Source organism: Amblyomma americanum, chromosome 8 (assembly GCF_052857255.1).
Source record: "Amblyomma americanum isolate KBUSLIRL-KWMA chromosome 8, ASM5285725v1, whole genome shotgun sequence".
In the NCBI taxonomy this organism is placed as follows: Eukaryota; Metazoa; Arthropoda; class Arachnida; order Ixodida; family Ixodidae; genus Amblyomma; species Amblyomma americanum.
Window position 1 is genome coordinate 4,668,770 of NC_135504.1, and position 27,220 is coordinate 4,695,989.

The 27,220-nt window shown below is 44.8% G+C and overlaps 1 protein-coding gene across 1 annotated transcript; it reads right to left on the minus strand.

Annotated features, from left to right (window-relative positions):
- Positions 1-4: 4 nt before the first annotated feature.
- Positions 5-27,065, minus strand: LOC144099981 (uncharacterized). Its single transcript, XM_077633029.1, has 14 exons — positions 26,903-27,065; positions 25,836-25,871; positions 24,274-24,421; positions 22,251-22,337; positions 21,356-21,694; positions 18,518-18,835; positions 14,926-15,079; positions 13,295-13,384; positions 11,013-11,257; positions 8,855-8,933; positions 4,400-4,623; positions 3,365-3,586; positions 2,629-2,772; positions 5-1,336 (listed from the first exon to the last, which is right to left on the minus strand). The coding sequence occupies exons 1-14, from the start codon at positions 26,950-26,952 to the stop codon at positions 971-973; spliced, it is 2,502 nt and encodes an 833-aa protein (XP_077489155.1). The 5' UTR covers positions 26,953-27,065; the 3' UTR covers positions 5-970.
- Positions 27,066-27,220: the final 155 nt, after the last annotated feature.

A 27,220-nucleotide genomic window follows, 5' to 3' on the forward strand; every position in this document is an offset into this window, starting at 1 on the left:
GTGCTTATGGGGCTCGGCTCCTCACCCCAAAGACGCGGGTTGGATTCCAGCCTCAGCGGTAGCATTTCTGTGGAGGCAAAATGTTCGATACCTATGTACTAAGTGCATGCTGAAAAACCTCACGTGGTCGAAATTATACGGAGCTCTCTACTGCGGCGACCCTCATAGCATGAGCCATTTCGGGACATTAAAACCCATAAAACAAATTAACATTATGTCTAGCTGCTTGCGCTCAAAACGAAGCCACACGTGCATGATGCGATGCCCGTACTCATAAAGAACCCCAGATGATAGAAAGCAATCGGTGCCCTTCGCTTCGGACCTTATTTTTTTCTTTCACTCTCTCCTTCATCTCTCCGCGTAAGGCTCGGTTCGGTTGTCCACAGAGAGTGTGGCAGTGAAGGCGTGCACCTTTTGTTCTCAGGGAAATTTTAATGTTGCCCAGCAGCGCCATCTGCTTTCAGGTCCGCAAAACGGCTGGCGACACACGCGGACGCTTTGCTTTGCTCAGTGGCAGCTGGGCCGTATTGTCGCTACTGGGCAAAACGGCACGGGGCTGCGCAGGCCGTCTCACGGCGGTGGGGTGGTGAGGTGGAGAGAGATTCTTAAAGATTTTGTAGAAAGCCTGTAATCTCACTAACGCAAGCATAAAATAAAATAATGTACACAGAAACCGCCGAGAGTGTACCGCGAAAATAAAAAAAAACAGCAATAAAAACAAGATATGCAAGCCTTGAACTTCTCAAGGCAAAAAAGCGATTATAAGGTCGGGAAATTGGCTGTATAATCAGTCCGACAAGAGGCAGCGATGAAGGAATACGTCGTGCTAGAACAGATTTCGTGCGAACACACAAAGAATTTTAGAACGTGTGGCCTTTCTTAAAGAAGCTGCTCTTAAATCCTGTGATGAGAAAATGCCTCGCAATATCCGCCAAAACACAAGCGCCCTCCACTGCCTTTAATAGCAGCTTCATATGTAGCGGCATTCATTCGGAATTTCCCTGCCGCCGAGCTGCCCACAAGGTTTGTCCATGGCCTGCTTTCGCGTGTTGTACACGACCATGCAGCGCTGATCGGTGGGAGGCAGAGTCCGGACGGCATCAGCGCCGCTTCCTGCCCTGGCACAGCTCAGCGCGCAGTGCATCACGAAGAAGAACTGCTTGCTCGAGAGCTCGACCCCCGGCAGCACCATCATCGGGCCATTCTGTCCAGCTGTGCCTTCTCGCCGGGCACTCAGGAATGCCATGATGGCTATCTTGGTACCCAGCGCCTCATCAAGGGCAGCCCTGCCGGCAAGCTCCTTCTCGTCCACCCTCGTCTGCCGCCAGGTGCCGTTCTGCGCAATGAGCACAACTGCCAGGGTCAGAAACCTTACTAACGAGAGAACAGACAATGTGTTGCGCCAAAGTAAGACGAATGCCAAACGAGGGAGAACCCTTTCAGCGAAAATGATGTGTTAAACTAGCAGCGAAACATAGACTACAGGTTAACCAATGTTTCAGTACTGTTTATATATAGCAGTAATATTGTGCCGTACTCAGACACCACAAGAAATTAGCCAGAAGACGGCGCACTTATTATTTGGTCAAGGAGTGTACTTGTCCTGTTTTATCAGAAATCAGGATATATATTCTAACGCTCGAGTTCATTAATTCAGGTCCACACAACTGTTTCTGATTAGGCGTACAAAAGTATTCGCATATATTGTATTACAATGTATGTATTTATGACTACCTTACTAGCAAACACGCGGTGCTAGGTGAAATGCGCCAATTGCACTTAAGATATGAAATGGAGATTGCGAAGTGGCTGAATGCTCTTTTTTTCATATTGTTGCTCCTGCCTTACTGAGTAGCATCCCTCGAACACATTAAAACGCCCGTAAGCATTAAAACCACGTATCTACGCACACGCTTTGTTGGCGTGCGAGCTATGAGCACTGCCCTTAGGTTGTCAGTTCAGCGGGCTCCAACCTCTGAAAGGGCACTTGGTCCACTTTCTCGGCACATAAAGGCCACTTTGCAATTATTTTCTCCTCGATTTTTACTTGGTAATATAATGCGCCTCATATGGCAAAAATGCGTGAGCGGTCACATAAATCCAAGAACCGGAAGTGACGTCAACGGATCGGAATTGACTACGCTTCGATGTATCTAGATTGAGTCCGATAACACTTCTGTTCAACCTATTTAGTGCATAATAATACAGGTGATCGATGTACGCAAAACATTAGACACTCCACGTACAATTGAGCCTGTCTTTGTGTTTCTCTCGTGTACGTGTATTGTATAATGTTTTGCGCACATCGATCATCTGTAGATGGAGTCCGTGTCGGCATCTCAAGCCACCACTGTGGAAGCTTCTAAAAACCGGCCAGATTAACCGCAAAGTTGTCTAGTTTCGTGCAGCGAGACGTGCAGAGGTGCGCAAACACAACCATGAAAGAATGATGCAAGACTTGATGTAAAAACTTCAACAGCTTCGAATGCTATCCCATTGACCACACATGGCATAATAAGGTGCACCTGTTAATCTTTAATCCTGTTGTTTAAATTCTAAAAGTAGCGAAGCAAATATGCCCACTAGACATCGATCACCATATGTGAATAGTCATGACAGTCTGCCCACCTTGTTGAAAGCGGCGCGCATACAATACACGCTGTCGGCGTCGACGGCGTCTGTGCGCTCCCAGAGTCGCTGCCATCGTGCATCCGTTTCCTCCTCTTCGCCGCGCCGATTGACCAGTTCGTGCGCCATGGCTTGGGCAATGATCTATTAGAAAGGAACAATTATATTTAACTGCAGCAGCACTTGTAGTGGCCATTCCCCGAATTTAATCGCTGCATGTGTAGGTGTGTTGTTTGTTAGCTTGTCTGTCTTTGTGTCTGTCTCCTTCTTTCTCCCGTACTTTGAAAAAAAATGGTTTTGAGGAAAGGAAGTGAAGCATTCCGGTCTCACTTACCTTGGTGGACACCCCAATGGTGCCGTAAGTGAAAGGATAAAGGAGGGAGTGAAGAAAAAAGGAAGAAAGAGGTGCCGTAGTGGAGGTCTCCGGAAAAATTTGACCAGCTAGGAATCTTGGCGACGCTGCACTGTCGCACGACCTCTATCGTCCAACCAGAGAATTTTGTGGAGAAAATCAACCTCGGTTGTGCTTTCTAACTGGCCAAATGTGTTCACTTGACTCAAGACGTTACCAAAAAATGGCTAATGAGGAAATTTCGTTACCGAGAACAAGAAAACTGCGGGACGACAGCCTAAGTGCTATCCCATTTACAACACATTCAAATTAAGTTTTGATGTATTGGTTTTATAAAATAAAATGATGATGATGAAGAAAAAAAGAACCTCCTGGTTCTCGTACCTGCCCCAGTGCGGCGAAGTTGTACGCCGGTGGAGCTGTGACGTCATAGTAGGGAGGCCGGAATAAGGCAGCCGGCTGTGCCACCTTGGCCACCGATGCCATGGCAGGAAGCAGCGCCTGCACCAGCGGCGGCAGGGAGTGCCAGGCGCGGAGACGCCGCAGCCATGCCAGTGGAAAGCTTCGCCCGCCGGTCGCCAGGTCCTCTGTCAGCCCACTGGCATTCTGCGAGCACCGTTTCGCTAATATCAGGCGCAGAATGAATCAATCGGAAGTTTAGCCAAACGAAGACAACACACAGCTAAATACCGTCGTGGGACGCTCGTATACAGTGCATACTCAAGTCAGGCATTGATGCTAAGGGAAATTAACAGCCCTGCTAGAAAAAAAAAATTTGCTAGGCGCATTTTTCTTACAGCCTTTTACCTTCGTGTGCTCTCTGTTAAACTTAATCATGGCCATGTTCCTTTAAATATTTTATTTTGAATTCATAACTGTGGTTATTAGCCAGGAGAGAAAGTTCATATACATCCTTTAATATCGCTGCTTATTAACACCGCTCATGAGATGCTCGCATCTGAACGTACTGCCTTTTCAAGAATAACCTGGCAACGCTGTTTGCTTCTCAGCGGTATAGTGGATATGTTGCAGCACCCCTAGAAGTCAAAAGGTCTCCAAAGTTGCGGACAAGGATTCGTCTCATCTTCGAAAAGTTCAGAGCTTAACGGGTGCCAAACGTTGCCAACCAAACGGTCGAGAAACAAATCATATTACCTGGTTACTTTTGTCAAAGGTGCCTCGAAAGTGGGATTGCAAAAGAAAGAAACCAGAAAGGACCCAATATAGCAATATGCCTCATTGCTTGCCTTAAGTACCCTCTATTTGAAGAAAAAAAACCCTCCACATTAGAGAACAGTGTACGCAGTGAAAATAATGCCATTCCGCGGAATCTCCTCTCTTGAGAGTGTGTAGTCCACAATAAGAAACCTCGCCTAAATTCCTGTTACTGGCGGCTTCGGCTAAAACGTGGTGTGCTACCTCGCTCAAGCCGTCGAAAGCTGTGAAAAGATTGCCGGGATGGCTTCGGCCATGCATCCTGCCCGCAAACAAGGGCACATGGTTCGTCTGGGAGGCCACTGCAACTGCCGAGAGGTTGCCTGTCTGGCCCTTGGGTAGTGTGAACACAGATGAGATGGCATCCTGGAACTCGGCCATTAGGCGGGTCACGTCCACAATGGTCTGAACGGGCACAACGTCGGTTCCTGGGTATTAGGGAAAACATCGTAAATGTATGGCTGAGCACCATGAATTCAGAGATTGCTCGAGGCTCATGAAGGTTCAAAACAGTTCACTTACATCGCCGTTAAGCAAGGGGAGGCCATAATAACTACAGCAGTATCGCACAATCACTGCCCCTGCCTTCTACGCGCCCACTCCTGTTCATTCTGATAACTCGGCTGGAAAGGGGTTTATTATTGTTAATATTACTAAGTGACCACATTGTGGAAAGAAGTAACTTGACGGCTAACGAGATCATACAGGAACGGCCTGCAGGGGTTTTGTGGGCACATGTGCCACACTGTGGAGGGCATCGGCTAGAAAAATCCTGATATCCTGCAGTCAGCACAGTTGAAAGGGTTCTACATATGATCCATATTCTTCAGTGGTACTTACTCTGTTCTTACACGTATTCTAACATTCCTCGTAGAATTCCTGCCGTGGGCAGTTTTCTTCACTAGCAGTATTACGCTCTTGCACAAATTCTACCTTTCTACCCTTTGAAGATGTCATCATACGCTTAGAAGGCATCTCAAACTTCAATTACACACTTTGTAGGGTGACTTGTCTAATATCATAGGGCCCTTTGCTTGGAAGAACGTGCCCTACAAAAATATTCTTGTAACATAAAGGAATCGAGGCGCCAGGGCTTCTCTTTCTTGCTTGTGCGAAGCACTGATTCTGTAGCTGCACCACCTTCATCATTCAGGGCGTTGCGCGGTGAAAATGGCAAAATCGGTACAGTGATGCCATGAGGTCAAAATACAAGTGCCGGCTGCGTGAACATATATAATCTATAAATATTACCGGTTTGCTAGGGGAGGTAGTGATGTCAACCCTAATATAAATCCTGAGTAGAATGGCACCTCCAACCTTGGAATGCATGCCCCTAAAACAATGTATTTTCAGGGCATGATCATAAGGACCCCATTTCGCCAAAAACTAACTAAGCGGTCCCGTTCTCTGCTACCTCCAGAAACCCTCAGTGAAAAAAACCTTTCCTTACAGCATCGAGCGGGATTAAAACCCACGGGGTTGAGAAAAGATGAGCGCCCCTCTCCGCAGCTTTTGGATCAACTAGAGTCATTAGAAAAAAAATTATAGTGACTCAGGATCACCCGAGCACCTCAGCCATCTTCTCATAAGTTAAACTGTTAGTCTCAAGGGTTGCGCTTCAAATAGCCTCGTCTTAATCAACTTTCACCCGTGTGCTGTCCAAACCGCGGGCCGAAGGCATGGGAACGCGCGCACTCGGACGTGCGAGCCCTAGTTCCAACGTGTCAGCTGCGCCCCAAAAAGGCGCAATGAAGTGTCATATGACGAGCATTGATCGAGTCACTCGGAAAGGCGGGAGATTTGGACTAGCGCAGCAAGGTGACAAAATAATTTAGTGTCATTTGTGTGAATGAATTCATTTAAAAACAATACGCTCGTGATATCGCACCGCAGATACCAACGCATTCCCCTCCGCATCAAACGGCAATAAATTTTTCCACCGAGCTTGGCGCTGCAATGTTTTTCGTGATGTTGACGCGGCAGTCAGTCGGAGTGGAACAGACTGGCACAAGTGACGCAGTTAACAAAGATGTCGGCATAGCAGTATCGCTGTCTGAACCTAAAGGAAACTCTTGCTAACCAAGGGTTATGTACCAAGCCGATGTGCTCTCCTATCTGAGAGGTTCATGAGTGCCAGCTGCTTTGTGAATGCGGTTTCATTTTCTTTTCTATCTCAACACATCGAGTCGATCACAGTCAGTAACGAGCTCACATTTAAAGTGAAAGATGGAACACCTAACGCCCAACAATCATCTAAAGCAGAGACATTACATGGTAGCTGTTGTCAGTCTCACGGATATTACAGGAAGGGTTGCACGGAACGCGAGAATTTTGAATATCTCAACTACGTGAAAAAAAATGGCACCGAAAAAGTTTTACACCTGGACTCCATGTACGCGAAAACTCACGCGAACGCGAAGGCGACGGCGGCGGCGACGGCTGGCGTTCGCTCCGTCGCTTGTGGGCAACCTCCATGCAAGCGAAGGCGGCAGGCGACGCGAACCAGCGACGTGCGCAGCGGACTCCGTGCTTTGCGCACTCGAGCTTAGAAACACGCCCGTAACCTGTTCTCTCTCTTAAAATTTTGTGAGTGTGCCTCATAGTCACGGCCAAAGGAATATTTCCTCTACGGCAGCGGTGTAGCGGCAGTGGAGATAGCCAAAGGCGTGCTTGCGGAGACGAAGTCACATCACGGGTTCAATGGGGAGGTGTGCTTTCGTTCGGTGCCTGTGCACTCCGGATTAGTAAAAACACTTCCATAAACTGTCACCGCAGTTTGATTGTAAGTGAGCAAACTATAATTTACCAGTGAGAATGCGCGCCGCGAGTGTTTCTGCACAGTTGGAGCGCAGCGGCACGGTGGATCGAGCGCCGGTGCCCGAGGCTCGACACGCATCTCTCCCTGCAGTACGCCCGCTCGCGTAGCCTGCTCCAAATGCTGTTAACCCTCCGCACTCAACAAGTAGATTGTTTTAATTATTTAAATCATGCGGGTCTGCCTCTCAGCTACAAAACCAAATATTTTATCGACGGTGGCGATGACCAAGACGACGGGCGGGTTTCGTGAGATGTACCCGTGAGAAACCGGAAACGGCTTTGGGGGGCTCTGATTGGCCAGTCGCGTGGGGGACTTCCGGGCGACAAGCGAAATTTTCTGTGGGTGCAGATCCGAGCGACACGGCAAGCGACACATGCATTTTGCTTCGCGCGACGGCGTCGCTCGTCGCTTGCCGCCGTCGCCTTCGCGTTCGCGTGAGTTTTCGCGTACATGGAGTCCAGGCTTTATGCTTCCCGGAATCCTTGTTTGCCACCATCTCTCCATTGTACAGCCTTAAACTAGAACAAGGCGCGCTGGGCATTGGTCTATGACATTGGCGGTGCCAAGAAAGTAGGTATGCGGGGCATACAGGGTGAGTGCATATTTTTTTTTTTTTTACGTATGCCGTCCCGTCTTTTAGTAGGCGTGAGTACCGGGATCGTCGCCTTCTTGATCTCCTTAATGTAATTATCAGTGAAGGAAGTGGCGTTTGACGCGAATCATCTTGACAAAGCTGTTTCACAGGGCGTTTTCCTTTACTTCAAAAACCGGAAGTGAAAGGAAATGCGCCATCCGCTTCACCTGTCGTTCTACGCAGCTCGCAAAAGAAATGTCATGCGAAAAAGATCGCCAAACATGGAAGAATTTTTCCGCTGTTCTTCACCGCCTTCTTTTCGCAATTGCACATATCCAATCAAAAATTTAAAACTGAATTTCTAAGCAGGCGAATTTGCTAGAATTGAGACATAAATTGTTGCCTAGGAATTCTACCGCATATAGCTTTGAATATAAAGATGCAGGCTTGCTGCAGTGGCAAAAAATGATGAGAATTGATTTACATATAATAAGAGGTGGATGCTGACAGAGTCCCGCCCTTTTTTCCCGGTCTGATCGCAGAATCTGCGAACGGAAACACTTCTCATGTGCTCTACGTGGTTCACTTCTTTTTAGTGCGGAAAATCAAGTTTTGAACGGATAACACATTGCATTCAACATTGCTTGCGGAATATTATGCTTGGTTAAATATAACGGGGCGAGAAAAGTGAACGGCTGAGATGCCTGGAACGCCCAGAGCAATTTCATTGGCATTATTCACAACATTTCACTGCCCGCAACTAAATGCGTTCGGAACTTTCATTCGCCATAGCGGGAAATTTGGGAGAGTTAGCGTAACATGCGAATTCAGGACAACTAGAGTGACTGACTGTGGCCAAGCTTTTTTCTTAAATGGTACCCACGTAAATTCACAATTCAGTGCCTTAAAGGAAAAACAGCAAGCAAGAAGAGGCCTTGACACAAAAATCAACTAAGATAATCAGTGTTAAATTTCGTTTTGATTCTTCTCTAGAAAGGTGGTCATGCGTGGGGAGCTTGAAAACTTAATAAAAAGCAATTCCATTCGCCTTTCTAAACCCTGCTGTGACATATCTCAGCGAATTTCGACGCTAGGGTAAATTTCCCGCGTATATAAAACTTTAGATCTTATCAGAAAATATACCAGGAAAGACATGAACGCCTGAGAGACGTTGAGTATCTGCTATTTTTTCGTTCTTCTACCAGCGACTTTGATATTTTACGATTTTCACATGATAAGACCCAACAAAAGCTAGCGCTGCATTCACCTTCCAGGATATCCAGGGCTCTGTATGCAACACCACTCACTTTGGACACCAGGCCGCCGCACTTGCGTTCAGGGGATGCCTAAATAAGAACAGCGAGGAAAGCATAGTCACAATCTCGCTTTCTACGTTTCTACACCAGTGTTGAGAAAATGTGCAAGTGTCCTGTTTGTTCTCTGCCATGAGTGATCTATGAAGAGCACTACATTGGTATGAAACCAGAAACTATAGCGTTGTACTAAAGCATATTACAATGCTGAGTCGTCAGTTCGCAGTTGCTGAAATTGCCGATAGTGAGAAAATACATCCAGGACAAAATTTTGCGGACTACAGACTCTCTTAGTCCACTTTCTGGTAAAATGTAAACGGAAACCATGTCGGCCATCGTCCATTTTTACATGTGAATTGCCGGACTCAATGTTGCAGACCAAGCTACGATTCGTCTTAGTCTTGAAATAGTGCGTTAGGCCATCAGGGTCGACAAATGCTACTACATTGATTATGGGCTTTGAACGACTCATCAGACCTTGCCTGAGACTTCATTCCCTAACTTAGCTTCTACTTTTCGAGTCATTGCTGGCCGTTAGGGTTGAGTACCACCAAACTTTGACATTGAGTACGCACACATGCGCTGATTTCTGTTCATGCACTTGTACTAGTTTATTTTCTTCTGGACAGTTCTTGCTAGTTCCTTGTGTCGTGGCGCAAGACAAACTACCATAAGCACTTTGCCGTAGCGCTATTCTCAGATCGCTGTTCAATTCTTAACATCATTACGAATTTTTGCAGCGCAAAGACATCTCCAGCAAAAAAACGCCACGGTGCAAGGTTTGATCAGCGAGACATTTCCAAAGCATTTCACCCGGAAGAATCAAGTCTACAGATCTAGGGACAGCTGGCACCATTACATCCCCGGTGGTTACACTGCGGCACTGGGGATTGAACTCCGCAACTCCCGCATGCGAGGCGGATGCTCAAAACACTACGCCATCTCTTCGGTAATTCATTGATGGACATTTTTTCACACTGCCGAGGCACTGGGTCACTCTCGCAGCAGCTCGCCCCGTCCCGTGATTGCGAACCCCTCAAACAAGCTTTTGGAAGCACACGCGTTCTCGCAACCGTCCGGTGAACAAAACTGGAGTGACACGAATTTTGATTCTATAAGAAAAAGCTGAAAAAAAGTATGCACAATGCACAAGCAGGGAAGGCAAGGCTGGTATATTTTTCTAAACTTTTTAGGCTCAGTGCTCGAGAAACGTTCTCGCCCTAGCATGGTTACTGACAGTCCAATGTGTGCAACTAGGTGGCGTTGTGCGCCCATTTTTGCACTGTGCCCAGCCGCTAAACAGAACATTCGTTTTTGGGTTTCTACGGCTTTGTCTGGAAAGTCCTCAGTAACTCCGCGACATGGCCTACGAGTAAAGCTGGTAGCTTAGCTGCTTGACTAATTTATACTGCAAAAACTGCCTACAACGATCGAGCACGTAGAAAAGGTTTCACAAAAATCTTTCGCAGTAAACACTGCAGTTACGCTTGAAATTCGAAGCTTATAATCACAATCACTCCTTTTGATACCCGCGACATGCCTCATATGTTCTGGACAAGAGCGTTATACAGCAGTAAGTTGTTTATGCACATAGTCTTTGAATAACATATGATTTCTCCAGAGGAGTCAATATATTCGTAGACCTCCCCTCTGGAAGCTTGTTTTTTCTACTAATTATTGTTACACACGCACTTCTTTGGCTTTCTATGGCAGTCTTAGGTACTCGGTGCGAACGTAAAAAAAACCTTTAATTGCAAGGTTTTGCTACGAATCGGAAGATTAGACCATTTTAAGGAATTCTTTCATAAAAGTTTTATACAATATTTCATTTTGGCCTTACAATTAAAATGGACGTCCAACAAAGGTGGACTTGACTGAGCAAATTCGTAAAATTACACACTGCAGGATTTACTGCGTCTCTAACGCTTTAGCGGGCCCACTTTTATATGCAGCTTCCGCTCTGTCCAGCAGTATACACTACTGTCAGCAGTGTCATGTAAATACATAGTTTTCACCTACAAAGTTTTTACCTACTTGCGACACTGAATGATCTTAACTTTTGTCACATGCATTTTGTCACATGCAGTAGTTAATTCCGGGTAACACTCTCACTATGAAGATATCGTCCTCGAGAATGTCTCCTGCGGCTCGTGTCCGGTTCAGCTCAGAGAGAAAATCCGCCTTCGGCCCGACGAGGTACCGCAGCACGTGCCACGCCAGGACGCGTCTCATCCCAAGTTTTCCTCCTGACTGTGATCGGTACGCCAGGAATGCGACGGCCTGCTCGTCCGCGGCCACGTGCTCGTACACGGCAGCCTCAGAATGGCCGAACCGAGCAAAGAGTTGTCTCCACCGGTCTGCGGCACCATATAAGTGCGTGAACACTCTTTAATTCCCGTACAACACGAGAAACCTTCGAAGACCCTCAGGGTAAAAAATTACCGCATCGATCAGATTGAATGTATTAAGAACCGTGTGGTAAGGTTTATATTAAAACAATATTCCCGAGGAGCTAGTGCCACACAAATGAAGTCTAGCACGGAATAGACAGAAGGCATTAGGAAAAGTGGCTGAGACTAATGCACGGAATTTAGATTGACTCAACTCGTATCGACAAATTTAAATATATCCACCCCCCCTCCTACCTCTCAATAAGGAAGGATCACAGCTGCAAAATGACAGAAATTAAATGTCGCACAAATTACATGAAATTTTCTATCTTCGCAAAAACGATATCCGAATGGAACACTTTACCAGAAGAAGAGGTCGTCACAGCTGAGGGTTTTCACTTCCTTCAACTTATCCATAATTTGTAATTATTTGAATATTCCTTGCACTCTGTTGTTCTTGTGGATTGTACAACTGATTCTAAATGTGCGAAGGTCTTTTATACAATGACTGTTTGGCTATTTCTTGATTTGTGTTGTTTTCATTATTTGTACCCACTGTCCTACTGTAACGCTTCAGCGCTGCAGGATATGCTGTAAATAAACAAACAATTAAGGACACCATTATTTAACGATTGCTTGTACTATCCTCAACCACCGTTGGTTGTTTCGCTGATACCATTCGCTGATGCAAGTTCTCAGGGTGATGTTCCTCGGAATCATGCCGTCGTTGTTGTCGTGAACGTTGCCTGCGTCTGACGCACTCCATGTCATACAACCTTGTGAGCCACCCCACTTAACCACAAGATCACAATGGGTCACAACACAGTTATGCGCCACAGATTCCCAACCCGCAACCTGTCCCAACACCCACAATCAAAAACTTAACTCTACTGGACTGTTTACTGCTGCCAGCTAATCCAACATTGTAGGCATCACAGTTCGATGGTGCCTACAATAGCACCAACGCACCATGGCATACTGAAATAAAATTCTGTGGAGGGACGCTCGTTCATAACTGTGCATGAGGCCTTTCTACTCTTTATGTCTTCGCCACCAACACACATGTCTATCCAGAGTTATTAAACAATCCGACTCGTATCAGCACTTCAAAAAACTCCGGCTATCACTGAAATTCACATTAGCGCAAAGCGAAAAGTGCTGAACTTTTATCTTTTCCACCAATTTTTGAACTAGTGCGCAAGTTTTTTATTTAAGACTACAACAGGCAGAGCTACCATTTCTATTATTGGCATCAGTAGGGAATTGAGTGCGTCATAAACAAACACATGACGCAAGGTCTACCGTTCGCCCGGTATCTCGGGCTTTTTTTCTGTTGATGTCGTCAACTCCAACATAAAACCAAAACTACGGCAAGGAATTAACTGGTTTAATCCTAACCCGATGACCCCTATTTATCGTTCCCAACAGACTATTACCCTACCAGACTGAACGGAGGTCGTTGAGAAAGGATGGCTAGGAAGAATCCCTGAAATTTGCTAAGACAAACATCGATGTGCTTTATACTAATGTCCTAGCGGTTTCGGTCTAATAATCTGGCTGACGGAGTTTGAACCTACGTAACTGAGTCTTCAGTGCGGCTCCCAGCTTTATTGCGCGACTAATGTTTCATGCAATGGAACAGAAACCAAAAATACGCCCCCTCTTAGTAGCCATCGAAATTCTACCCTGGCTTGCAATCATTGCTTCCCCCTTAAACGCAGTAAAGTTTCGATATTCGCTATTTTAGTTATGCCACGGCCGAACTCAACTGCCCGCTAAACACTAGAGAGTACAGAAAAATAGTTTTACTCAATACAACCAAATTGGCCAAATTGGCAGCCAGTCGACCGCACAGACAAGAAGGATACCACTACAATTGGAAAACAAAAATAAAATGATCTTACTGTTTTATGTGCAGATACCTCTGCTACTGAGATGAGAGCCCTGGCAAGGACTCTACATGAAAAATGCTGCAGCTTGTTACAAGCGTCCTCATATACTCACCTGTTCTCACAGTTGTGGTTTCAGCCAAATTTGCGATGCTCATTCTGTCTGGCTGGGCAGAGTTCTTTGTGTGTTTTATCAAGTCTGCAACTGAATTCCAGACAAAAATTTTCACACAGATAGCGTCACCATAAAACGAAGCCATTCAGAAACTAAGCATTCAGCGCATGACACTGCCTGTCATTTCGCGCATGGTGTTAGAAATTTCACGCCGATGCACTATAGCAGGTTTCGACATGTTTGATCGAACGGTTTCATTACGCCGTGGTGGATCATGGCGCCCACGCTCTAATACTATGCTCCTGTAACACTTTATTCCAAGCCGGTTGGCGGAGGAACAATAGGGTCATCGTCTGAGATCGAGATGAGCTCGTTATTTCGTTGAATCTTTCTAATGTACCATGCTTGCAGCTGGGCTCAAATGTTTTCTCATCGACATAGGTAGAGTGCATTCCACTTGCCGCCATCAAAAAAAAAAACGTGAACAGTTATGTGCGCTTCAGTCGAAATTCATATAAAGAGAGGCAGGTTTCTGCCTTAATTTCGGCTAAGGATCTGGCGGTATAGTTTTACAGCAATGGTAATTATAAGGCCGTTTTGTCCGGTTGCTCCGTTCTGTGTTCAGTAAACTTCGATGAGAGCCGCAAAAAAAAAAATCTGCACTTTACGACAGCACCTTTGGTAAAACAGAACAATGCTATGGTTTTTCAATGTCTATCCTCTTGAGCCTACTGAGCGGATGTACTAGCAATTTCTTTATCTCTTGCTAGGATTTAGCCCATGTGCACAACAGAAACACAGGGAAGTCATTCTTTCCATCCAGCCCACTAGAAAAGTATGCTGAACTGTCAATTTGCACAGGGATACTGCGTGGTTGACTGATGCAAAGAAGAGTGCAATCTTGGAAGCCGACAGGGATATCATCAGCGCCAGCGAAAAACATGTGGCAGCATGGAAAGACAAATTACCAAAGCAAAGCTTTCTTAAACCCTGTACAGCGAACCCAGAGACACAGACAAAAAAAAATGCGCTTAACAATTACAAAAAGTGTACATAAATGTCCTTATTTAAAACAATTATTTCTCCAAGATACACGAACATGCATGGACGGTTACATGCGCTTCCCCCAATAAATGGTACCACGCGTGGTTCAGGCGAAGTGTGGTACAACCGTGCACGTTTCGGTAGTACTCTGAGGGAGGCCTGCTTCCAGTAAGCCACATTTGAAGTCATGCGTTTGGGCGTGCCTCCCAGGATTTCTTTAATTTTGTGACATAGTTGGATGGTACTTTCTGCGGAATGTTAAAATGCAGCAGCAGGCCATGCCGCAATAATTTTTACTCGGTCAACTGCATGTGTTTCACAGCAACTATTAGCGTTACTGTTTAGAGCTACAACTTTCGTGCACATGGCCATAACACATGGCGTGGTCTGAAAATTATGACCGTGAGTTTAATTTCTGTAAAATAAAAATTTGCAAGCTTAATAGGGAAGTAATTAACACTGAGAGGATGCAACACCGCTACGCGAGGTCTGCACCGAGTATAGCCTCCTGCTGGGTAACTATCCAAAAAGGAAAATAGTTACCCAGCTCGTTGTTCGTCACATGGAGAATGTTTGAAGCGACTCACTGTCATCATCTGCATCGATGAGCTGCTTCGTCACATCACTGTCATTAAGGAGTGCGTAACGAGCCAGGAGTAAGTCGTAAAGGTCTTCAACTTCCTCGTCATCTAGGGATTCAACACCGTTCAGGAACTCTTTCACTTCAGGGTTTAGCGTAATCTGAGGGAGATGACACAAGAAAAAAATTTTCCCAAGAGTATCAAAGGACAAAATTCTGGCTACTATTATTACCATGTAGTATTTAACTTCTCAAAGAGTTGAGCTAAAATTATTGCTCCAATTTCTAATAGAAACCGAAATTGCTGCTTCACGATTAGAAGAGGAGCATCCTGTAGTTTTTTCTTTAAGCGAAATTTATTGCCCCAGGATATCAATGATGGGTGAATGTGTGATGAATGATGTAGTAGAGAATAAATGAGTGGAAAAAGGTTAGCTGATTTGATTAAGTCCAGTAGAGAACGATGGTACGGTCCCTGCGTCCAGGCAATGTATGAAGCAGGCTTGCTTGGTGAAAGACCTGCTCACATCAGGGGCCGGATCCTTGTAGGCTTGAGAGCTGGGCAGTCCCACAGTAAGTGATTAATGTCGGCCTCAATGTCCTCGTGTTTACATATTGGACACCCTGGCCGAGGAAACAATTCTTGGTACTGGGGCCACTTCCGAGTGATGGCTGGTGTGAGGGCAACCCTGACCCGGATCCTCCTAAGCGCAACCTCATCTGCACGGGTAAGACCGCGGGGGAGGGTTACCGCACACGGAGGAATGAGAGCACGTTTGCGGCGCCGGAGGAGTTCCTTTCTTGATGAAAGGAGGGTAAAATCGCCCAAATGAAGGAGCCGAGGCGGTGATGAGTTTGTATTCGCAAGGCGGGTCGCTAAATCTGCTTGGCTTTGATAGGTCAGCAGATCCCGTGGGACCCACTCAATAAGTACTGGCTGCGGGATGCAACCTGCAGTTTTTTCAGAAAATGCTGTTTAATAACCGATAGTGATGAAGCTTTCCTATTGAGGTTGTTTTCAGTTGCGGGTTTACGTGTCCACCTCAACCATCGAGAAATCGTATGCGCGCGGTATATAAGGCGTATGCGGAATTCCTCAACGCAATGTGGTTCTTTCAATATTTTACAAAACTCCCTACCTTTCACAGCCATTAATGCTTCTTTCACCCTTTGAACGGTCCATCTGGGCATGCTTACATCTGAGGCTTAATCTTCAAACAGCGTGAATACATCATCGCCAAGTACATCATCAGTTTTCTTGAAAGTAAAAAATTATTTCTAATGCGCATCATTAAACGCAGCTAACATTGGTAGTTTATACTGCAGCATCTGTCCTTGTGATCTCTAGCGAGGCTGATATTAATTTAGGAATATTAGTGAAGCATTTCACCTGATATTCCAATCTGAATAATTCGCAAGCTTTAACAGTCAGTCTTGGCAATCTAGAGTAAATTATATTTGAGCTCGCATATCTAACCGACTGGGATTTCTGAGAAACGATGACGTCACATAACCTTACTCTCGCTTCTGGTGTCCCCATGTAAGCGCCCTTCATCCTCTGTTGTTATTAGTATAGGGGAATGACATTGTTCAAGCAGTCACCAGTCACTCATCCCGTTGAAACCAGACTATTTGCTGTTGACTGTGCGTTGTGTAATGCATTGAAGTATCGTGAACACAATGCCTGACTCACTTGAAACCTATGAAATGATATCGGTTGGTGCAGCCAGTGGGACATGAAACCTAAATCTCAAAAACTGTATTTCAGAAAATGACCAAAAAAAGAACAGTCTGTTGTACCTTCAAGTTCGTCCATCATATGCGTTTTTGAGGTAACTTAATAGAAAGATGTTGGCGCGACGATACTTAATGATCTATGCTGGAATAAGCATATAAACGCATGCGTATCAGGTTTCCGCATGCTTTCAATCCTCAAGCATAGATTGAACAACGCTCCTGCAGAATTGAAATTGTTAGCCTATTCACCCCTAACCACACCCGAGTCAATATATTCACGCGTTGTCTGGGATCTGCTCACCAAAATCAACATTCAAGCGCTTGAAAATATTCCGCGCCAGGCGAGTCGGTGCACCTTTTCGAAATACCGGTCAACAGACTCACCAGCGGTGATAATGATGGAACACAGGACAAAAAATATTACAATTAGCAAGAAAATATTTCTCGAAAAAATTTATTTTCTTCTCAAACATAAGCTGTCAATGTGTCCAGATCTTTATGTTACGCATTTTTCCGCGACACGGCCAACAAGACATCGCAACTCTGGTCCACTAACCCAATTCAGCGCCACAACTATCGTATTCAAATATTAATTGTTGCCTTGCGCAGTAAGCAACTCTAGCGCTTTGTAATTGGCACAATTAAGATGGCTCCGTTGAAAAAGATACAAGACTCACATCATTAAACTTATCGGCTTTTTTGTTTTAATTTTGTTTCAGTGCTTTTTATTTATATTGTCTTGTATATTCCCTCCTGCTAGGGCCCAGAAGGGACTGCAGAATTCTGCTAATCAATAAATAAGAGCGAAGGCGCGTATTCGAAGTACCAGATGCCAGCGCTGCTTATATCGAGCGTTTGCAAAACCACATTACAATCACAAGAGTTAAAGCAAAGAGATCATTCTATCAGTGACGTTACTATTGTATTGCCAGCATAGGTTCCACGAAACGAGACATACAATTAACGATACAGTTCTTGATCAAATAAAATCTTAACACAAAGCTTATTTTTCTACACTAGTTACCATAATAAATATAGCGCTATAAGAATGCAGTCAGCAAGCTATGGAGTTTGGGAAAATAAGGCCTATATGTTGCCGGACCGAGAAACGCGATGCGGACACCAAGTTGTTTGATAAACTGCCCATGTCATCCCCTTAGGATCAGCAAGCTGGAAAGCGACGTCCTCAAAATGGCCGCCATTACGGATGGAAATGACGCGAAGAAGTTGTGCATGGGACCATGGCAGCTGCTTACTCTCTAGTTTCAGTATATTGACCCGTAAGGCTTTTCGAGGAAGAAGTGCGCGGCTATATTAACCTTATAATACGCAGCTGCCATAGTTCCCCATAAAGTCAACAGTAAAAATTCAATAAGGAAGGTTGTCAGGCAAGGAGACACAATCTCGCCAATGCTATTCACCGCCTGTTTACGGGCGGTATTCCGAGGCTTGAATCGGGAGCAGTTGAGGATGAGTTAATGAAGAATGCCTAAATAATCTGAGATTCGCTGATGACATTGCTTTGTTGAGTCACTCAGGAGGTGAACTGCAAATCATGATCAATGAGTTAGACAGACAGAGCAGAACGGTGGGTCTCAATTAACATGAAGAAAACAAAAGTATGTTCAACAGTCTAGCAAGGGAAGAACAGTTCACATTCGGCAGCGAGGTGCTGGAAGTGGTAAGGGTCTACTTAGGGCAGGTAGTGACAGATGATCCGGGGCATGAGAGGGAAATAACTATAAGGATAAGAATGGGGTGGTGCGCATATGGCTGGTTCTCCCAGATCATGAATAGCAGGTTACCAATATACATTAAGAGAAAAGTATGGTACGTAACAGCAGAAGCAAAAGGAAACCCACCTCAAAAACGAATGGCGCTGAGGCCTCGCCAGTAACGTTGTATTTCCGTGAAAAGGACACCGGTGAGTCGATACCGTAGTCGAGGGAGAGCTCCATCATGCGGTCCAGTGGGTCTTCCGCTGGGTCGTCTACCATGTGACGCAGATCCAGCTGGAAGTGCGACATGAACGCAGCGATGTCTTCCACGCCCTCATCCGGGCTTTCTGCGTATTCCAAGCATGACTTGAGCAGCCTTCTTTCGCCGTCTTCACCGCTGAACGTGTGCTGCTGCTTCTTGGTGATGTCATCGCCTCCAAATGCCTTCGCCAAAACTGTCCGCTGGAAAATGGGAGCAACCAAGAACCGAATAGGTGCCAGATATTCGTGATAATTTTGCGCCACTAAAGATACTTCTGGCGTTCTGTACTAGTTACATGGTTTCTTCAAAATCATACTGTGTATTTTGGATTCACTGCCTGCTAATGTCCTTTCGATTTCTTCATTATCATTATTCATCATGAAATGTGAATAATAATATTATATAATATAATAATATATAGAAATGTATTTTTCGCTTCATCGAGCAGTTTTCCGGCATTTGTTTCGTATGCTTCAACCTTTTCGCATCATCAGCGACTTACTCTTTCTGACTGATGTGTTTAACCGCACATGCCTGTGCGGCCTAGCCTACGTGACCGGTCGAATTTGTACACGCCTATATTCCCTGAATAAAGCCTATATTACTATTATTGTCATAATGAATATTCTTTTACGAGCAGCTAGACATGAATATCGCACAAGGAAACCTCAGATCAGAACGCTATCACCCTTAAACAGAAATTCAACAATTTCACCAATGCAGTGGGAAAGAAACATTTTTCGGGACCATTTCATTTAATATATGTGAATAAGCATTGATGTAGCTATTGCGAACCTAATAAAGAATAATGATATAATAATCAGAGCGTATATTCTTTGACAGATATCCGTTTTTTGAAAGTAGATGAAACCATGAAGATAATATTTTTCTTCGCGAATGTCAGTACTTCTTATTATGACTTCCTACTGCGTACGATATGTGACATATAGTCAACCTAGAAATATTCACCGCTTGTTGCGCGTTATTGAGTAAGAAAACTAATGTTCCCGTTTGCAAATATCAGCGCCCAATTGCACGAATGTGCCAGCATATGGACAGTATTAGAAAAATTTTATTCCCTTTTTACATTCAGCCTTGTTCACTGCTTCATCTTCGCAAAGTAACCACAAAAGGCAATAATTAAAATATCTGCTACTAAGCGCACTTTTCCCTAAAGAATTCATTGGGTGTTCACATCTCACCCATTATTAAACATGCACTTTTTTTTTCATTTCAAATTTTGAATCCTATTAGTCAATCGAAAAGTTCATGGCCAAAGACTATCAGACCCTCACAACATCACAAGCTTTTTTTACTCCTTCCGCGCTATAGCCACTTGGCGGCGCGTTATACGTTGCGCTCACTCTGGCATGTTTAGCTTCTTTGAGTTCTACCTCTGTGTAACATATTCTATCTGGTATGAGCAATGCGTTTTTAAATTTCACCAAATCGTCACCGAGTGTCTTTACCGCAATATTAGGTTCTTAGTCGCATTTCTCACGAATGAATTATCACTGGTATGATACATTTTAACACCTCGTAGACAACACGAAGTGTGGATCTCTAATGGCTGACTATGTTCCTAAGGAAAACATATATTGGATGTACTAAAGACCGTGCGACATGACGAAAGGCACATGGTGTGAGCGGAGAAATGATTCATTATCCATTTTGATCGAAGTCTTAAGAATGCACGGAAGATTGCCGTTAGTGAACCAATGATTTTTGCATTTACTGCTTCTGAACACTTATGTGCGCATCGCGCTTAGATTCATTAAATTAGCTTCTATTGGCTTTCAAGTGGATAAAAGTGAGCCCGGAAATGGAAGACAAATCGTTAAAAGAACATGTTACGTTGACGGGAATAATGGCCAAACACATCTTAATCACTCAGGCATCTATGTCTTTGCATGATAGAAAGCCCATCTGCACGAACGCATATGGTGCCGAGATGCCATGCCTGTGTCAAGCGATCGAGGCGCACATATTCGCGGTATTTTTTTTCTTATATATAGGTAGTTAGTATGCGCTTTTTTGCCACCTTCGATTTTCTTTTATGCCCTTTTTCCCTGGTATTCAAGGCAATATTTGTACGCCCCAATTCCCTTTTCCAGCAAGTAGATGGGCTATCATCAATGTGAAATATATTTCGCTCAATATAGAATGATCAAGCAAAACAACCTGTCCGTTATTTGAACCAAACCCACCGCCTTCGTGCGAAAGGCGCTACTTCCAGAGCACAGCAGGTGTTGGACAAATTCCGACCGCATGCCTGCTCCTACAACAGGTTGAGTTCTGTAGTCAAGGGTCTGACGGAATCCCGTCTGGTCAGGATGGTACATGATATTAGTACGTATCACCGACCAAATATTATTATGGAATGACGTTTCGGCTCCCACACGGGAGCCTTGTTCACAATGAGATCATTGTGAACAACACAAGCTTTAATTGTGAATAAGGCTCCCGCTTGGGAGCCGAAACGTCATTCCATCATAATTTTTGGTCGGTGTGACTTACTATTATCAGGTTGAGTCCTGCTCAAAAAGGGCACTTCTGTGGGCTTGTTTATTATTGTGAGGTTTGTTCAAGATATCTTAACACCACCCAAAATCATGGACAAAGCATTCAGAAATAAGGTGTGAGAACAAAAATGCCAGAATTCACAGGCTGTAAACAGCGTTGTCATGACACCCCTAAATATAAAGACCATAATTACAAACCTTGGCAAATGGCGTGCTGAAGCCAGCGAAAGAAACTGACGGGTCGCAAACGAATGTGTTGCGCTCCTTGCATGGGTCCGCCTGTCTGGCGACAGTCTTGTGGAGCCAGTCCTTCAGGTTTTTGCACAAGAGAGTGGCGCACTCGACTCTGGAGTCGGTTAAGGCCGAAACTGTTACTTTAGAAGTTTTTATGTCTTGAGAGGCCGGAGCGTCCGGCTGGTGTTTAGCCGCGGTCGTCGGTTGGACATCGTTGGCTGTCAGCGCTGCCTTCCTGTGCTTTGTCACGACCGTCTGTGGCGCTGCTTGCTGTACTGGTCTGTACACGTCCTGCTCCTCAGTCTGGAACATACATCGGTCATTGCAATCAATATCAGCCCAAAAGGCTTATCAATTTAGACAAAAAAAAAAACCATGTGTTAAGTGGTACATGCCAGCATGTATGGAACGTCACCAGCTGTTACGTTAAACATCTGTACAACCTTAGTATGCCAAGAAACAGATACCGATGCTTGTTTTGAGCCTTGGGCAGAATGGTAATCAAAAGGCTTCAGAATTCGGTGTGAATGTATATTTTTCGTGTCTTCCGAGGTATCAAGACCTGGCTCTTTCCATACCTAAGCGTATCTTACGAATATGTGCTCGATGTGCTGGTTCAATCATTGCTAGCAGGTTCAGAAGTTTAAATGGAAGGCCAAGAGAAGTTTTTAAGCACGTGATAGCAAACTTCGAGCTTCTTGTTGTGCGATTTCATTTTAAAGCTGAAAAATGGCTGTACAAAAGCTCAAAAAATTGAACGTTACAGGAACTTTACGTAAAAGATCCTCCGGTTCACACAAGCGCATGCATGTGACGCCTTCCCAGCCTTAGCGCTGATTCGACACTCAGCACTACTTACATTCTCCGGATTTTGAGCTTGCGTTGGATCAGGAAGACCAAACGTGCCCCTTTGACGACTGCCCCTGAAAGGTTTTTTGCCGCTACCCTGGATGCAAGAACAAGCAGCGAATTAAGGTGACATGGGGGCATAGTACTTGTTGTATTTGAGGGTAAGTGAGGCAGTAGAAACTAGTACCATAATGCACATGCCCCACGGTGGCTAGTTAGGGTCATTAGGCATGTTCACCATTTCGGGAGGAAAATTTTTGTTTACAATTTTCCTGGGGAGAAGTTTTGATAAGTCAAAAGGGTAAAATTTAAAATCGCTGCAGTGTGGTCGATTGTGGGGACCCAAAATCATGGACAAAGCATTCAGAATTTGGTACCACTGACAGGCGCTAACTCACACATTCTTGTTGGACGCGAGAGCGATGCTTAGTAAGGAAAAACCGATAAAAGTGTAATGATACCCAGGTGAACAAAAAAACAGAATACAGGGGCAATGAGAAGAGTAGAGAGATCAGATATAATTTCATGGTAAATGCTGAAAATTTCACTCACGCACATGTACAAGCAGAACGGTGCGAATTATACGGATGTGAAAGTATTTCCGTTGACCTATATACTCGCAATCTCTGGCAAAACATACGAAGTATAAATAGCATAAAAAGTCTCGCATGTGTGCGTTCCGTTCATTGTTCACATGAGGGAACTTTGGTGTTCAGCAGCCGGGATGGCATGTCCAAATGAAATGCCCATTTACGTGAGATAAAACTTATGACAGAATAACATGATCAAGGGCGCCGCAGTCGGCTAGACAATGTTTCAAGATGTCTTGTCTTTCTCTAGGCAGAAAAAATACTTTGCTCGTTCAGACAAACAGAATTTCCTCCGTTAAAATGCTGGCTAGCCAGCAAGAGCTTCCCTGTTGTCTCTAGATTTTCTGCGTTAAAAGGTAGCTCTTAAGGGAGTGGAAGCTAAAGGGCGAGAACACAAAGGAAGTACATAAAATAAAAGTTACGACCAAACAGAAGCGTGCGCATGTTGCGCCCTTTTCTGCTGAAGGCTTTTATTCGTTATTAGCGATGCGCATGCAAAACATGCATGGCTCAGAGGGCCACCTTTGCATGCGGAAACAATTTAAATCACCTGCAGGTAATTGGACTCCAGCTAATACCGCGCAATGCTGATATCCTACCATTATGAGATAGTGGGTTTGGTCGAGAAGTCGTTATGTGGCGAAATATGCAGTCGTTGTATATAGTCAACCTGGCTACGAAAAAGCAGCTTATAACGAAACGATAGATATCACTAACAGATACTCATTACCTTCGAAAGCTCCCATTGAATCCTATGAGCTGCTATCTCGTTTTAACGAAGTAAAATATCGCTACAGCGGAATATAACAGCCCCAAAAGGGTAAATAGAGCATAGCGACATTGCGATCAGTCAGGCCGATAATCAGAATGACATTGCAAGCAGACAGTCGATTCACTGAGCGTCCGGGGTGGAGGTTCTTCTGAGCTAAATTCCTCGATGCCCGTGACTTCTTGCGAAATACTGCGCGTTTATTTCGATCTTCATTCGGGCGCATTCAGTGGCTATCTGATAGAAGAGGTGGTCGTTCCTTCGCCTGGTCGTTTGACGTATCACATTTAATTCAGTTCTCCGTATATCAGTGTCATACGATCGCTTAGCTAAGAACTCGAGCTATCAAAAATTAAGCTTTCTGTCATTTAGCGGAAAATTTTTTGTATTTTGTGGCGACAGCACTAAAACTATCAGAGCGGATACTATTGTTGTATTCGAGAATTAGCCAGAGCTGTTTGCGCCGGCGAACATATTATTGGTGACTTAAAATTAGTTCTGACTCTAAGACAGAGCGCATGTAACCTGATTATGCTGTCACTCGTGAAGCCATTGTATGCTCGCAAATCAATTAATCGCGAAGCTACGCTTCCGCCGTAACCGCCAACGCCGCAGAGGTTGCAGCTCTCGCTGCAACCTCTGCGCCGCCGCTGGATGGAAAGCGCTGCCCGTACCAACTTCCGATTCCAGCCGATGATGAATGTGACGACCATGACGCAGCAAGCAATGAGGACAAACGAGGCGAAAATCTCCTTCCAGTGGCGTCGCGCTTTAGCCTGGTAGCGACGTACCAGCCGCTGCCCGGCGATCCTCCCAGCAGGCCTAAAGGAACACCGAACGTCGCTTAGTCACGGGCTGACGCACTTCACAACACGTCCCCTGAACGCACTCTGCACCGCAAACACAAATACGCACGCATTCGCACTGCAGAATGCATTCTCAAGCTTGCAGCTTACCTGTCTAAGCTGGTTCAGTCAACCCAATCGGAATGTTAAACGCATGCCACTTAACGTCATAACACTCACGTATATAGTAAAGAATTTCCTAATTTAATCAATGCATCTTTCTCAGATACATCACAATAAAACATATGTATTCAAAATGAAATGTACTTACAGAATCCATGCTAAGTCTCTGCCCGCACAGATTATTGTCTAATGATTTCGGAATACCGTGCCGAAAACTAACATGTATGCCAGTTTATTTTTTGTTTGATATATCAGCAAATAGAATCAGCTATCACGTCAACAGGCGTACTATATAAATGAAGATGCGTTTTTTTTTTTTTACTCTGTAACCCCCCTGCTGTAGCGCCATCAGGCAAGCAGGGTAATCATCGAATAAAAAATAAAGAATAATACGAAATCTTTATGAACAGGTTCAAAACCAGAATAAGACATTCCTGACGAATCTCAGCTGTCCACACTTAAGACACCACGGTACGTCTACACGCATTCCATGTTACGGCAAGTAGTAACGAAATATTCAGCAGAGTTTGGGGTCAGGAGTTATCTCTGGGCATGGTACTGTTAAGGTTATGGCTATGCTATGTGAATGGGACGTGGATGAAAGGTAAACGAAACACGCAGCCAGTTCTCCTGGCCGCAGGTGCCTGTTATGCCCCCTGCGAGGTCGCTCAGTGCTCTGCTGAGTACGTGATCACCGGCCGAATGCAGTTTGATGAAGTCCCGAGTTACTCAAGGCTCGTGTTGTATTAAGTAGCTACTACTTAGAAAAGGCCAGAGGTTAGGAAGGAGTTCAGAGTGCTTCGCTATGGCGTGAATATTATCCTAAAGAACTGTTTTTCTACATAAACTTCGGAAAAAGTGTTTCTCATTCAAGATTACACATAGATCAATTAGGAAAAGTACGGTAGTCGTGTCACAGTTGTGAAAATAGCGTCTTCCCCGCACATCTTGCAAGAATCTCGCAGTCATTTGTTTGTAGACATCATGAAATGTAAAATGAACATTTCCCTTGCTTCAGCGTTCCTGCGAGAACTCTTTAAGGGACAACTTGGTTACCTCTTTACTGCGCATATGCTGACATAACAGAACATTGATGCCTTCTTTCGTAAGCACAAAAATTTCAGAGTAATGTCAAGCTTGTATCTTCAAAGTAGATTTGGTGCCTAATCAAATTCTCTAGAATCCTTCGGCTGCGAAACAATACCGGATAATTCGCTCGCTGTGCAAGGTTTGGGCAAAACACATTTGCGCAGTGGGGATGGACTTACGTCAGGGTTTCTAGCGACGGCGATCGTGAACGTGACCTGTGAAGAAAGTAAAGCCGTTGTTCAAAAGTATTTTTCTAAAAGAACACCGTTATCGCATAACGAAACTTGATTCGTAACAGAGGTGTGGAACCCCTCAAGCGCATGAAAATCCTTCACTTTACGCCACACAAGCAACCGCAATTGAACGATACTCTTGGGGCTTGATTTATCTTCCTTGTGCACGCGAATGGCACTCAGAGCATGCAGCTATAGTACAATAAATTTATTGGCATTCTGTCTAGAAGAAACTTGATGCTCATGATGATATTTCGTTTTCTATGAGTTTGAGAGGGATGCCTTTTCGTTCACTGTTAATGTTACAGCTTATTTTTATTTTATTTTGTATCGCGCAATCAATAGCGTTAGATATCAGGCAACATCGAAGCTTCCTAGACACGCTAATAATAATCGATGTTTCATTTCAAAATCAAATTGGCGGTTATCTAATTTGGACCTGCGTGGTGAAAGCCGCATTGTGTGACCCGGTAACTACACAACATCGATCTTTCCTGCTGAAAAGTTCTTAACTCCAATTAAAATAGCGTGCCCGAATTTGCACTGTTGGCAGCACAAGGGGTTACGCCTTTCGAAAGCACGTGATGCTGCATAAAAATAAACACGTTTCAAAATAGCAACCATAAAACTAGAAATTAAAACTGCGTCCTTGCTCCAACAGCGCACCATGGTCGAGAAGCACTTTCGCGTTATCACCCGATGAGCACGTGTTTAGGGTCGTTAATTATTTCGGCAGTTAAGCTCGCCTTGAGACCCCGAAACGTACTCTGTCCATGATTAGAAGCACCATTGTCGCGTATCAGTGCGGAAACGCAGCTTCCGAAAAATACCACATCAACGACTGCCTCAGGTTGATTGTCAGAAGAGACCGCACTTAACCACCGTCGCATCTAAAGAGATGAACTTAAGCATATTGGGCTGCGATTAATCTTCCCAGCGCCGGAGATAATCATGCATCTCACCACGGGGTTTACCGTTTGGCGGCAACGTTCAGTAAAACGCAGCGTTCTTACCTCACCAGTAGCACACGCGGCGAGTTAGACCTCAACAAGTAACGAGCCATGTTCCTGGACCGGCTTGGAAACGCAGATTAGCCAACAATGAAACCTACAGCAAGCAGCACTCGGAGAAAAGAATTCTCGAAGCTAATAGCAAGCTTGAGATCGGTGCGGCCGCTCGAGCAGAACGTGACGTTATCTATTTCTTCTTCACGTGATCTCCGAGAGCTCGCGCTGCCTCTTGGACGCAGTCTGGAATATTCCTTTTCAATTGTGCAGAGTAAGCACTGCCTATTTTTCACCCTTAATACTGAACTTCCAGCCTTTGAAACT

Coding starts and splice junctions, on each gene's coding strand:
- LOC144099981 (XM_077633029.1), bottom strand. CDS start 26,952: ATGGCTCGTTACTTGTTGAGGTCTAACTCGCCGCGTGTGCTACTGGTG. Junction 13,385..14,925: donor CATCGATGCAGATGATGACA/GTGAGTCGCTTC, acceptor TCTGGAATTCAG/TTGCAGACTTGATAAAACAC. Junction 8,934..11,012: donor TCGAGGACGATATCTTCATA/GTGAGAGTGTTA, acceptor GTTCTTATTTAG/GCATCCCCTGAACGCAAGTG.